Source organism: Prinia subflava, chromosome 19, assembly GCF_021018805.1.
Source record: "Prinia subflava isolate CZ2003 ecotype Zambia chromosome 19, Cam_Psub_1.2, whole genome shotgun sequence".
Taxonomy (NCBI): domain Eukaryota; kingdom Metazoa; phylum Chordata; class Aves; order Passeriformes; family Cisticolidae; genus Prinia; species Prinia subflava.
Window position 1 is genome coordinate 12,538,527 of NC_086265.1, and position 13,569 is coordinate 12,552,095.

Here is a 13,569-nt window from a genome sequence, read left to right on the forward strand (position 1 = left end):
TGACAAGGGGAACGAAGCAGCACTTACTGAAAGCCGCGAGGGCCGGAGCCGCGGGTCCCGGGGGAGCTGTGGGGCCTGAGGGGCCGGGTGAGGAGGCCGAGCAGCCGGGAACACCCAGGGGTCACACTGGGCCGGACACAGGCCTGGACCGGCCGGAGGGGTCACACTGGGCCGGACACAGGCCTGGACCGGCCGGAGGGGTCACACTGGGCCGGACACAGGCCTGGACCGGCCGGAGGGGTCACACTGGGCCGGACACAGGCCTGGACCGGCCGGAGGGGTCACACTGGGCCGGACACAGGCCTGGACCGGCCGGAGGGGTCACACTGGGCCGGACACAGGCCTGTATGGCCGGAGGGGTCACACTGGGCCGGACACAGGCCTGTATGGCCGGAGAGGCCCCGGGCAGCCAGACCAGTCTGCGGCCCCCAGCACCGGCCCGGGCCGGGCCCTCAGCCTGCGAGTGAGGCCTGGAGCCGGGGTTTGCTTGGAACCGGGGTTTGCTTATTTGGAGCTGGGGTTTGCTTGTTTGGAGCCGGGGTTTTTGGAGCTGGGGTTTGTTTGGAGCCGGGGTTGGTCTGTTTGGGGCCAGGTTTGTTTGTTTGGAGCCGGGGTTGGTGGCTCCCAGGGGCTGAGGCCCCGTTCGGGGTCTCCTGCTCTGAGGGGAGCCCCGGCCCTGCGGGTGGCCCAGGGGTCGGTCCTGCTCCTCTTGGGAGAGGGGAAAGGAAGGAGAAAAACATAAAAAGAAAAGCCTTGAACCCTCTGAAGTGGGGAAAAAAAAAGAAAAAAAAAAAAAAAAAAAGGAGGGGAAAGAGGAAAATAAAAAGAGGAGGGAAAAATGGGGGAACGAGTGAACAGGAAAAACTAAAAAAAAAATAAAAAGGAAACAAGAAACAAAAAGAAAAAATAAAAGGAAAAAATGGAACAAAAAGGGGGAAAATGGAAACAGTAAAAAGAAAAAAGCACTTAAACCAAACTGAAAATTCAAAAAGAAAAAAATTGGAAAAATGTATCTAGGAAAAGAAACTAAATAAAGTCCTTTGAGCTGGCTGTTCCCAGCTGTTCCCTGTTTGAGCTCACTCCCTTCCAGGGCTGTCACTCCCTGGATCCTCTCTGTGTCCCCACAGTGCCAGAGGTGTCCTCCAAAAATTCCTCAGAATTTTTGAGAAGCCTTCACTACATTTGAGGGCAAAGGTGTGCACATAAACCCCATGAGACACCTTGTCTCCAGCTGTGGGGTCTCCAAGGTGTTTGGGGGGAAAACCCAGGATTGACAGCTAACTGCTGATGCCAGAACAGATCCAGCAGGATCAGCAACCCTGGCATCAGCCATGGATCTCCACATCCATGCACATCACTCCCTGAGGAGCCTCCCCCATGCCCACGAAGGGGCAGACAAACAGCACCAGGAAAGCATCACCTTCTTTAATTAAAAATAAAATACAAGGGAATATGGTTTTCTGTGTGGATACTGGGAAGCAGCTCTGGGCTCTGCACTCCTCTGCCCCAGGGAGCTCCTGGGAGCCAGGCTCCAGCACCCAGGGCTGTGCAAATTCACACAGAACGATCCCAGAGCTCTCCTTGGCCTCCTCTTCCTCACACAGAGGTGGCACCACCACGGAGAGGACAGTCCTTGTAACACCGATTTCACAGAGGGGACCAGGGGAAAGGCAGAGCAGCAAGGTGTATTTACAGATGGGAAACGTTTCAAATACAGCCTTTCTGTCCCAGGAGCAAAGCCAAGGGTTTTCCACCTGAAAGCAACAGTGGAAAACCATCCAGGAGCCTGCAGCCCTGTCACGCTTGTCGCGCCTTCTTGCTCTTCTTCTTCTGCTCCTTGAGGGCTGCGTCATGGGCTTTCCTCTTCTCAGCCAGTTTGTTGGCCTGGGGAGAGACCCCTCAGTCAGAGCAGGACAGGGGCTGCAGCCCCTCGGCCCCACCAAAGCTCCAGGTACACGTGGAGGACGGACCCCACAGCACCGGGATAAGGGTGGGATACGGAGAGCCACGGCCCTGAGGGGGCACAGGGAGCTCTGCCCTGCCATGGGGCAGCCTGGGGACACCAGGAAGGACCTCAACACCTTCACCAGGGACAAGGGAGAAGTGGAAGGAGCAGGTGGGTTTGGGAAGAGCCTGTCCCAGGATGGAGGGGAGGGGCCCAGTCCCCGTACCTCACGGATTTTGCGCTTCTTCCCAAACATGATCTTCTTGTAGAGGTACTTCTCCCTCTTCTTCATCATCATGATGGCCAGGCGCTTCTCCTCGCTCTGCTGCTCCTGCTCCAGGCGCTGCTTGTCCTCCAACCGCACCTTCCCCGCCGTCACCTTCACAGGAAGCACCTGTGCAGAGCCAAGGGAGCTCAGAACACTGGGACTGCACCCTCCTTCCACAGGATAGGCATTTCCAGCCCTTTCACTGTGGGCCAAGGAGAGCCACAGCTCCCTCTGGACCTGCAGCAGGCCCTGACAGGGATGTGAGCTGCCGCTCATGAATGTGGGGTTGGTTAGCAGCACCCCTGAAGTGTTCCAGGCCAGGCTGGACAGGGCTTGGAGCAATCCGGGACAACGGGAGGTGTCCCTGCCCACGGCAGAGGATGAAACTGGATGAGCTTTAAGGCCCCAAACCACTCCATTGCTGTTTGAGTATCCCAGTGGTCCCAGGACAGGGACACCCCTCAGCAGGGACAGTGACACCAGAGCTGCCTCCCTGGGCTCCCACCTTGGTGCTCTGAGTCTTCTGCTCTTCCATTTTCTGCTCCTCCATCTTCTGTAATTTCATCTCCTCTTCTTTTTCAGACTCATCTTCCTCTTCATCCTCTTCTTTGTTATTATCACCTTCCTCTTCCTCCTCTTCTTCCTCTTCCTCCTCTTCACTCTCTTCATCTGCAAGGAAACACCACTGTTACCCTTGGGATGCTCTGGAGCAGGCACAGCCCAGCTCCCAGACTCTTCCGAGGGCTCCCAGCACCTGGATTCTCTCCCCTCTGCAGGGCCAGCAGCTTCAGCTTCTCGGGAGGGATGTAGTCACCCTCCTTCTCCGTCACGAAGGGCGAGAGGTGCGGGGGCAGCAGCACCCCAGGGAAATACTCGACCACAGGCAGGCACAGCTTGGCGTTCACCGAGTCAAAAACCCACTGGGGCTGCAGGTAGTACCTGGGTGAGGCAGAGGGGTCCCAGCTCAGGCTCTGGGCTGTCCCAGCCCACGGGACAGCTCTGGGGAGGGCCCCCCTGCCTCACCCACCTGCCAACCACCTGCTTGTCCACGTGGGGCCGGTCAATGATGTGGTGGGTGATGGACGGGTCGGTGGCGTCGTAGGTGGCACCGATGCACAGGGACTTGTCCCAGGACACCTGGCCACCAAAGCACCTGTGGGCAACACCAGCGAGGAGTCAGGTGGGGCCCTCAGGGTCACCCCACCCACAGGACAGTGGGTGGTTGGCCCCAAAAGTCCTGCCAGAGGGAGAGGCCAGGGCTGCCGAGGGTCTCCTGCCCACCACGCACCGGATGACGAAGGCCAGCGGCTCCCGGGGCACCTCCCTGTTGAGGAAGAAGCGCAGCCCCTCAAAGAGCTTCTTGTGCTTCTCCAGAGCCTCCTGCTCCTTCTTCTTGGCGTCCATCAGCTCTGCTGTCTCCTGCTCAGAGCAAAGCCCTCAGCCTCCTTCCCTCACACAGCCCTGGCCAAGCTCCCCTTGGCAAAGAAGGGTCTCAGGAGCTGTCCCCAGACTGCCAGCCTGGGCACAGGACAGGATCCCCCAAGGGACGATGAGCTCCCCACCAGAGTCTTACCCCCTCCACTGGGAATTCATCCATCTCCACCTCGTCCTCGTGGGCTGGAGCCACTGCCCGGGCCAGGCTGGCACTCAGAGCAGACAGCCTCTGCAGGGAGAGGACACGGAGTCACACCCAGGGGCTGGGAAAAGGGGCAGCCTCATGGCAGAAGGGGACTCCTCAGAGCAAGATGCCAGAAGAGCCAGAGCCTGGACAAAACTCAGCCTCCTCCAGGCCCTGTCCCTCGCATGGCACTCTGGGGAGGGTTCCTGGCCATGCAGGGGGAGGCTGAGCCCAGCTCTGCCCTACAGGAACAGGAGTTTGGGATCAGCCCCCAGGACACAAAGGCCACACCATGGGCCACAGTGCCAGCAGTGTCCCTCACCTCCAGGTAGCTCTCTGAATCCATGGCGTACTCCTTGCCCTCTGCAGGCTTCAGCTCACCCTCAGCCTGGCTGTCGATCTGGGGAGGAAAAGGGCTGTGGGGGCAGCTGCCAAAAACAGATATCCCAAAACCCCCTCATTTCCACTCTCCCTCCCACCAATCTGGGTTGGACCACCCCGGGGTGGGACACGCCACGGGGACCCCAGGGTGGGACACGCCACGGGGACCCCAGGGTGGGACACGCCACGGGGACCCCAGGGTGGGACACGCCACGGGGACCCCAGGGTGGGACACGCCACGGGGACCCCAGGGTGGGACACGCCACGGGGACCCCAGGGTGGGACACGCCACGGGGACCCCAGGGTGGGACACGCCACGGGGACCCCAGGGTGGGACACGCCACGGGGACCCCAGGGTGGGACACGCCACGGGGACCCCAGGGTGGGACACGCCACGGGGACCCCAGGGTGGGACACGCCACGGGGACCCCAGGGTGGGACACGCCACGGGGACCCCAGGGTGGGACACGCCACGGGGACCCCAGGGTGGGACACGCCACGGGGACCCCAGGGTGGTGGCCTCACCTTGGGGGGGTACACCAGGTTCAGGGACTGGTAGAGGCGGAAGTTGACGAAGCCCAGGAGGGTGGTGTAGAACTCGGTGAAGGTGGCCATGACGCGGTAATCCACATCTGTGGGGTGCTGCCAGCACACAGGATGGGGCGACACAGGGATTAAGGACCCCCCTCTACAGGGGGGCATCCCACCCACAGGGAGGAGGATCACATAATATCCCCAATTAGGAAGGGACCCACAGGGATCATCCAGCTCAGCTTCTGATCCCTGCCCAGACCCCCCAACAACCCCACCCTGGGCATCCCTGGCAGCGCTGTCCAAAGGCTCCTGGAGCTCTGGCAGCCTCAGGTCTGTGCCCAGCACCCTCTGGGGGAAGAACCTTTCCCAGAAATCCAACCTAAACATGCGCCAAAGGCAGAGATGTCACTGCCACCAGCAGAGCCTGGGCAAGAACTCTGCAGGCTTCCCCCAGGGTCCTGCTGCCACTCCTCCATGCCTGGACACATGGGACCCTTCATCCCATCATGGATGGGGACCTTGGGGTTTGGGCCAGGGACTCCAACTCTTCAAGGTGAAGAGCGCAGGGTATGGCAGAGCTGGACAAGAACAGGACAAGGACAAGTGGAAATGGCTTCACCGTGCCAGAGAGCAGAGTTAGATGGGATATGGAGAAAGAATTCCTCCTTGTGAGGGTGGGGAGGCCCTGGCACAGGGTGCCCAGAGAAGCTGTGGCTGACTCATCCCTGAAGTGTTCAAGGCCAGGCTGGACAGGGCTTGGAGCAGCCTGGGATAGTGGAAGGTGTCCCTGCCCATGGCAGAAGTGGAATGGGATGGGCCTAAAGGTCCCTTCCAAAGAAAAACATTTCAGGATTCTATGATGAACCACAAAACCACAAACCCTTAACCCAACCATGCCCAGCCCTGGAAATCCCAGGAGTGGATGGAGAGGGCCCTGCTGTGCCTGTGACCTCCTGCCAAGGCTCAGGGGAAGCTGTCCCAGCACAATGGGGACCTTCCCTTGCCCTGCTGCCTGGGGAACACAGCAGAATCCCCTTGGGGAGGCTGCAGAGTCTGACTCATCCCTTCCTTCCCCCCCATCAGCCTCGCTCCCGCAGGTTAATCTTTAATGGCTGATAAAGGAGCACATTGATAATTGAGGATACCACGAACTGTGGAGCCTGGTACAGGCAGCCTCGGGGGATCCCAAGGTGACAGAGGGCTGTGTCCCCACGTGCCTCTGCAGCCAGGCCCTGTGGTATCACCATGGGCTGGGCACAGCCTCGTCTGCCATGGGACGGTGCCTCCCCCCTTCCCTGGGCTCCTCCCAGGTACTCACGTCATGGGCGAAGGCGTAGGGGGTGATCCAGGTGATCGGCTGCCCCAGCACCTCTGCCTGGTAGTAGATGCCCTTGATGGAGAGGAACACCTGGCAGGACACAGCAAAGCCTCAGTGGGACGAAGGCTGCTGCGTCCCTGTCATTGTCACCCCCTCCCCTCCTCAGGGAGCGCCAGATCCCAGCGGGATCCGTGACCCGACATCCCAGTACCTCCCAGTGTCTCCCAGCCCAGGCCCCCCATCCCGTGCCCAGCGCCCACCTTGCGCAGGGAGCGGGAGGCGATGACGTAGTTCTGGAACTCCACGGCCAGGCGCCGGCACAGCTGGATGGTCTGGACGTGGCACTTGCCCGTGCGGGGGAAGGTGGAGAACAGGAAGCACATGGACAGGGCATCGTCCAGGTCCCGCAGGGCATCGATGAACGTGGGGTACCTGTGCCAGGCGGGGGACACGGGGGTCACACCCAGCCCCAGAGTCCTGCCAAAGCTGCTAGGGCTGGGGGACACCCCGAGGGAGAAAGGAATGAACTGTGGAGCATCCACGTGCCCATCCCAGCAGAGCCGGTCAGAGAATGAGGGAAGATCCCAATTTAGGAAGGGACCCACAAGGATTATGGGGTTTCCTCCCTCCTGTGTTCCCTCCTTGCTCACACCAAACTCACCAAAGCCTTGGCAGCATTAACCCTTCACCAACCCTCCGAAGAAAACACCCCACAGGGAGAGCAGGGGAGCTCCCTGTGCTCTTCTGGAGCCACCCAGGATGGCCAGGCATTCTCTGCTCTCTCATTCCTTCTTCTCCAGCCCAGAAACCAAAATTCCATCAGTAACTCCAGTAATTACACGTGAGGTGGATTCCCAGAGAGGGATGGATGTAATGAAAACATCAGAGAATCCCAGGATAGTTTGGGTTGGCAGGGACACTAAAGATCATCTCACTCCATGGGCAGGGACATCTTCCAGTAGGCCCAGGGTGCTGCAAGCCCTGTCCAGCCTGGCCTTGGACACTGCCAAGGATCCAGGGGCAGCCACAGCTGCTCTGGGCACCCTGTGCCAGGGCCTGCCCACCCTCCCGGGGAACAATTCCTGCCCAATGTCCCATCCGTCCCTGCCCTCTGGCAGTGGGAACCCATTCCCTGTGTCCTGTCCCTCCATCCCTTGTCCCCAGTCCCTCTCCAGCTCTCTTGGAGCCCCTTTAGGCCCTGGCAGGGGCTCTGAGCTCTCCCTGGAGCCTTCTCCTCTCCAGGAGAGCACCCCCAGCTCTCCCAGCCTGGCTCCAGAGCAGAGAGGCCCCAGCCCTGGGAGCATCTCTGTGGCCTCCTCTGGACTCTCTCCAGCAGCTCCAGGTCCCTCCTGTGCTGGGACTCCAGGGGTGGATGCTCCAGGTGGCTCTGCCAGGGCTGCCTCACCTCTCCTTGACGATGTGGTCGAGTTTGTAGGTGGGTTTGTTGTCCTTCAGCCGCTCCACAGTGCCCCACTCGCTCTTCCCGTACGCCTTGCGCAGCTTCCGGACAAACACCTGGGGACAGGACAGGGGGACGTGGGGCTCTGTGGCACAGGAGCAGCCCCAGGGGCCCCTCGGGTGGGACAATCACCTTGTACTCTCGGAACTTGTTGACAATGGGCTCATGGAGCAGGAATTTGATGTCCTTGAGCAAGTAGAAGGTCCTGGGGGCGGTGGAGCCCTTGTTCACCTTCTTCTTGTGCTTGGGCTCATGGGGGTAAATCCCCTTGAGGATGCAGAGGCGCCTGGGGACAGGGACAGGGCTTGGACAGGGGGCCACGGCACCGCAGTGTCCCCTGGGACACTCCAGGCCCTTCCCTTGGAGGGGGAACCCCAAACCTGGCAGCCTGACACCCAGGACACAGCTCTGTGACCCCCAGGGAAAGGGGTACCCCAAGGAATACCCCCTTGGAGAGGAGTTCAGGGTGTCCCTCGGCCACACCCAGCACAGAGCTCAGTCCCTCTGCTCCCCCGGGGGGACTGGGGGTCCCAGGGGGCTGAGGGGGTGATCAGTGGGGTCTGGGTGGGCAGGGTTCAGGGGTTATGGGGACCATGGAGGGGGGGAGGAGGACTGTGGGGTCTGAGGGCAGTTCAGGGGTCCCATGGGGGGGTCCTGGGGATCGAGAGCAGGGCTGGGGTGTTTAGGCTGTCCCAGGGGGAGTTCAGGGGTGCCTGGGGGTGTCAGGGGGTCTGGGAGGGAGCTCAGGGGTACCGGGAATCCTGGTGAAACGGTTTAGAGGGGCCCGGGGCCATCCCACGCACCCACCACGGGCTCCATCTGCCATTGCTCCCCTGGGTGGGGACCGGGGGTCCCGGGGGAGTTCGAAGGGACCGGAGGGCTCGGAGGGCTGGGAGTTCAGGGTGCACCGGAAGGGGACCGGGGGGGTCTCGGGGGGTCCCGGGCGCACCTGAAGTCGGGCAGGCTCAGCTGCAGCTTCTTCCGCGCCCGGTTCCGGGTGATGTAGTTGGTGGCGGCTCCGCGCTCGTACTGGGGAGAGACGGGGGCGTTGGGGGAGGCTCGGGGGTGCTGAGGGGAGCCCCGCAACCGCCCCGGAGCCACCGGGACTCCTGGGAGCGGAGAGGAGAAACGGGAACCGGGGGGTGGAGGGGCTGCAAGGGGGCACCGGGCACCGCCAGCGCGGGGGGCAGGAGCGGAATCGGGCACCGGGAGAGGGGGCGAGCACCGCTGACAGGGAGGGCTGACAGGGGCACGGCACGGCCGGAGCGGTGGCACCGGCACCGGAACGGGGAGAGTAGCCACGGACCGACACCGGAGGGCACGGAGAGAGCGGGGGGAGAGAGGAACGGCTGGGGAAGGCACCGGGGAGCGGGCACAGGCCCCGTTAGCGTCACCACGGCGCAAAGGAACCCCCGAGAAGGGCTCGGTACCTTCTTCTTCTCCAGCCCGCCCATGGCCCCGCCGCCGCCGCCGCCGCCGCCGCCGCCGCCGCCGCCGCCGCCGCCGCCGCCGCCGCCGCCGCCGCCGCCACGTGCGCCCGCGCAACGCAGGACCCCGCGCTGCCCGTGCCCCGCCTGCGCCCGCGGCCCGGCCTGCGGACACCGGAGCGGCCCCGCGCGGGGCACGAGTGCACCGCGGACACCGGGAACAGCGCGGGCAGAACGAGCGGGGCGGGCAGAACGAGCGGCGCGGGCGGGCCGGGGCAGGCGGTAGAAGGGGGCTCGGTCAGGCGCGCCACGGGCAGCTCAGAGCCCCAGCGGGAGGGGTCCTGAGGCGCAGAGCGCACTGGGATATTGCTGTGCCGCGCAGGGCATGCCGGGATATAACGGGGCAGGCGCTGCGCAGAGAATGCCGGGATATGGCGAGGCGCCGGCGACGCAAAGCACATCGGCATATACCGAGGCCTAGTAGCGCGGTGTATGCCGGGATGTACAGAGCACGCCGGGTTATAGCGAGGCAGGGCTGGCGCGGAGCATGACGGGATATAGAGGGGCAGGGGTGGCGCGGAGCGCGCCGGGCTGCACCCTGGCGGGGCTGCGCGGAGCATGCCGGGATATAGCGAGGCAGGAAGGGCGGGCCGGAGGGACCGGGTGCCGGTCACACACCGCGATCGTGGCTGCGGGTCCCTGCCCGAGCCTGCGGGTCCCTGCCGGGGCCTCCGGGTCCCGCTGCCCTCCTGTGGTCCCTGGCGCCGCAGCAGCTCCCGCAGGCACCGGCCTGGGGGTGCCCGGCCTGCGGGGCCCACAGCGGGGCGGGTGTTTGGGGGACACTGGGGGGTCCCCAGGCCCGCCCCCCGTGCTCGGGTGTCCCCAGGCTGACGGGACCTGAGCCCCAGCGGTGCCCCGGGATTCCCTCCTGGGCTCGGGGAACTCGCTTTTGTGGCTCAGGGCTCCACGTCCCCCCCTCAGGGAGCGTTTTACCTCTTGGGGCTCAGGACCCCCACACCCCCGGCTTTAGGGGTTTATTTTTTGGGCTTCGTGTCCCCTCCCCGCCGTCCCTCGGCTCCCGCGTGGGGTTGATCCATCTCCGTTTTCTCAATTAAATCGTAGTTCGAGGCGAGCATGGGGATTCTCCTTTCCAAGGAGCCGGATTTGGCCGGGTTTCACTCCTGTCTATTTTCGGGCCGTGACCGCCGGTGTTGACCCGAGCGGCGGCTCCTCGGTCAGGCTGCCCCGGGCAGGGTGTCCCGGGCAGGGTGTCCCGGGCTGCCCGGGGCTGCCCCCGTTCCCCTCGGCCGCGCCTCAGCCAAAGTTCTGCCCCGTTTGTGCTGACTCGGCCCCGGCGTGCGGAAGCGGCCTCTCGCCACACCTTCCCGTGCTGTCCCCTGCCGCTGCCGGCTATCCGGCGGGGCTGTGCCGAGCGGTGCCACCCCCTATCCCCCCGTCCCTCTCCAGCATGGGGCTGCTTCTCGTCCTGCTGCTGTTGCTGCCCGCGGTCCTGCCCGCCCGCTGCTGCGGTGAGTGCGGCCCCGGCCCCCGCCCCCAAACCTGCCCGGGCCCCCCCGGGCCGGGGGCTCGCCCTGAGCTCGGGGGGTCCCCGAGGAGCGGGGCTGGGGGTGATGAGCCCCATCTCCAGACCCTCGGACTCGTGGCAGCCCTTGGTGACAAATTCCCCGGGGCTCAGCTCCCCCAAACCCAACCCCTGCAACCCTGTCCCCTGCCTGGAGCCAGCCCGTGCCCACCCCTCCCACAGGTCCCTGGGGACAGGGGTGTCACCCCAGCCCCCTGCCACCCCCTCGGGTTCTCTGTGCCCCCTGCTTCATGTCACATCTCTTTGTTTCTTCCTCTTTTTTCTGATGGCAAATCCGGAGGTTGTGGGATTTGGGGGGACGCAGAGGGTGTGGGGTGGATGGAGGGGGTGGGTGCTGGGGGTCCGTGGCCCCACACAGCTTTGGGGGGGCTGTGGAGCTGCGGGGCCGTGCCGGGGGGGGTCTCGTCGCTCCCGTGCCCCCTGACCTGCGCTGCCTCTCGCGGGCCGGGGCAGAGCCCCCGGAGGGCTCGGCGGGCGCCGTGCGGGCGCTGAGTGCGCGGCTGCTGGGGCTGGCGGGGGACCCTGCGCGGGACCCTGACCCCGCCGTGTACCTGGCGCTGCGCCTGGCCCGCGAGCACGACCCGCGCCTGGAGCGGCGGTACCTGGAGCGCCTGCAGGACGCCTTCCAGCGCCCCTACGGCAGGTGGGTCCCGGGGGGACCTTGGGCCTTGGGGACAGCCCCCATCCCCCACGCTGACGCCCTGTCCCCACAGGAGCCTGCAGGCCCACGGCCACTCCCGGTGGGACGCTGAGCACAGCACGTACGTGTGAGTGTCCCGGGGTCCCCTCAGGGCGGGTGACACCGCGGGCAGTGTCCTGGGAGGTGACCGGTGCCTTGCAGGAGCGCGGCGGAGCCCCCGCACACGGGGCGGCTGGCGCTGTACCTGCTGGGGCTGCAGGCCACCTGTCCCCCAGCCAGTGCCCACCGCTCGCTGGTGACATGGCTCAAGTACTACCTGGAGGAGGACTGGACAGGTGAGAGTGTCCCCGCCGGGTGCCCGCCTGGCACCTACACGTCCAGCTGCGAGGCACCGGCTCTCCCTGGTGACACCACACGCTGTCCCCAGGCTCCCGGCGGCACGGCCACCCTCTCACCAGTTACTACCAGTATGGGCTGGGTGTGCTGGCGCTGTGTGTGCACCACAAGCGGGTGCGGGAGGAGGTGATCCGGCGGCTCCTCACGGCCCAGCACCACGGAAGGCTCGGGCACGGTGGCAACTCCGTGGGTAAGGGCCCGTGGGCACAGGTGGGGGCACCCTGGCACGTGTGTGACTTCAGGGTGACACTGGGGTGTCCCTGCAGACACTGAGGCTGTGGTGGCACTGGCCTTTACCTGCCTGGAGCGGAGGAGGTTGGTGGGGACAGAGCTAGCGGCCGAGCTCCGGGCGGCCGCACACGGAGCCAGCAAGAGCATGGCCGAGACCCAGGGCCCCGACGGCGTCATCGGCAACATCTACAGCACCCCATGGGCCCTGCAGGTGGGCATCACCTGAGGGGACCTGTGGGCTGGCACTGGGAATGGGGGTGGGGGGGTCACAAGGGGCTGCAGATGTGGGGTGCAGATGCAGTTGTGGGATGCAGGTGCAGATGTGAAGTGCAGATGTGAAGTGCAGGTGCAGATGTGGGTGCCCAGGCAGGGACAGCTGCCTTGGGGCAGGTGATGCTCAGCAGTGCAGTGCCCAGGTACCCAACCCTCCTTCCTCTTCCCACCACCTCCATCCCTCCCTGTCCCAGGTGTTCCTGGCCACAGGCACATGCCAGACGGAGCCAGCGTTCGGCCAGGCCATGACTGCACTGCTGGAGAACCTGGAAGCCTTTGGCACTGCTGCCACCATGGCCCAGGTGCTGCCGGTGCTGCACGGCCGCTCCTACCTGGACATCGCCTCCATGCACTGCCAGGAGGAGCCAGGTAGGAGCCGGGGGCAAAGGGATTGGGGTCAGTGCTGGTGTCACCGCAGGGGTGGTTGGGTGGCACCAGTGCTGTGGTGGCTTCTCACAGACACGCTGACACCCCTGGACATGGAGCCCCTGGCTGAGGCGCCGGGGAACAAGACGGTGCAGCTGGTGGTGGAGTGTCCCCTGCCCTGGTGCTACGAGCTCCGCCTCTACGACCGCCCCGTGGCCGTGCCCGCCGCTGCCTCCCTCCTGGACGTGCTCCAGGCGGCTGCTGCGCTGCATCCCCATGACTTCAAGTACGTGGGGGTCACGCTGTGGTGGCCCCGTGTCCTGCACCTGTGCCCTGTGCCGGGCTCGCTCCAGTTCCCAGCACACAGCTCCCTTGGGGCAGCTCTGCACCAGCGCCAGCAGTGCCGAGGCCGGACCCTCACCCCCCTGACCCCGCTGTCCCAACCCCCAGGTTCCACACCCAGGACACCCCCCAGGGCCCCTTCCTGACCCAGGTGCTGGGGCTGGAAGCCCGGCGGGAGAAGCGGAACTACTGGCAGCTCCTGACCGCGCCCAACACCCCCCTGCAGATGGGTGAGTGGTGGGTGGGTGTCCCTGGGGAGGTGGCAGGGATCCCGCCAGCCTCACGGCTGCTGTCTCACCCCAAACCGTTGTCCCTCTCTCCACAGGTATTGCTGACTACAGACCCCAGGACGGGGAGACCCTCATCCTGCGCCTCAGCGAGTGGTAGAGGGTGGGGGATGATGGCAATGAAACCCCCACCGTGGGCACAGGACCTGCTGGCTCCTTGCCTCTTGCTTTCTGTGGGCCAGCACCCCAAATGTGCCAGGGGCAGGAGGAGGGGACACACGTGATGTCCTGTGTCCTAAGGGGGCAGTGGGATGGGAGCACTAAAACCAGCAGCTCCTCCAGCCCTGGTGCCACTCAGGAATGGAGCAGGCGCCGCTGGGAGGAGCCTTTTCTGGGGTGCCGTTTTGGGGGTGTTCAGAGCATTTTTGGGATGGCCAAAGATTTGGGGAGCCCGAGTCAGCGCTGTTCATCCTCAGCAAGGTGCCAGCTGGGATCCTCCTCTGTAACCCTCTGGGGGGCACTGAGCCCCCACTGTCCCAGG

At 64.5% G+C, this 13,569-nt stretch overlaps 2 protein-coding genes across 4 annotated transcripts; one reads left to right on the top strand and one right to left on the bottom strand.

The window, feature by feature from the left end:
- Positions 1-1,411: 1,411 nt before the first annotated feature.
- On the bottom strand, positions 1,412-9,055 carry PES1 (pescadillo ribosomal biogenesis factor 1). 2 transcript variants are annotated; one of them, XM_063416384.1, is made up of 16 exons: positions 9,036-9,055; positions 8,954-8,981; positions 8,473-8,552; positions 7,656-7,809; positions 7,470-7,579; positions 6,325-6,496; positions 6,065-6,154; positions 4,738-4,854; positions 4,154-4,231; positions 3,787-3,876; positions 3,502-3,632; positions 3,241-3,366; positions 2,968-3,152; positions 2,719-2,882; positions 2,172-2,339; positions 1,412-1,884 (listed from the first exon to the last, which is right to left on the bottom strand). In XM_063416384.1, exons 2-16 carry the CDS (start codon positions 8,975-8,977, stop codon positions 1,798-1,800), a joined length of 1,776 nt encoding a protein of 591 aa, XP_063272454.1. In that variant the 5' UTR covers positions 8,978-8,981; positions 9,036-9,055; the 3' UTR covers positions 1,412-1,797. The 2 variants fall into 2 exon arrangements, with proteins under 2 accessions (XP_063272454.1, XP_063272453.1); XM_063416383.1 differs by lacking the exon at positions 9,036-9,055 and having other exon boundaries at positions 8,954-9,028.
- Positions 9,056-10,288: 1,233 nt separating this feature from the next.
- On the top strand, positions 10,289-13,233 carry TCN2 (transcobalamin 2). 2 transcript variants are annotated; one of them, XM_063416385.1, is made up of 10 exons: positions 10,289-10,479; positions 11,007-11,196; positions 11,267-11,320; positions 11,395-11,528; positions 11,621-11,779; positions 11,856-12,031; positions 12,288-12,462; positions 12,553-12,745; positions 12,910-13,031; positions 13,127-13,233. In XM_063416385.1, the coding sequence occupies exons 1-10, from the start codon at positions 10,419-10,421 to the stop codon at positions 13,186-13,188; spliced, it is 1,326 nt and encodes a 441-aa protein (XP_063272455.1). In that variant the 5' UTR covers positions 10,289-10,418; the 3' UTR covers positions 13,189-13,233. The 2 variants fall into 2 exon arrangements, with proteins under 2 accessions (XP_063272455.1, XP_063272456.1); XM_063416386.1 differs by having other exon boundaries at positions 10,292-10,479; positions 11,267-11,314.
- The last annotated feature ends 336 nt before the right edge of the window (positions 13,234-13,569 follow it).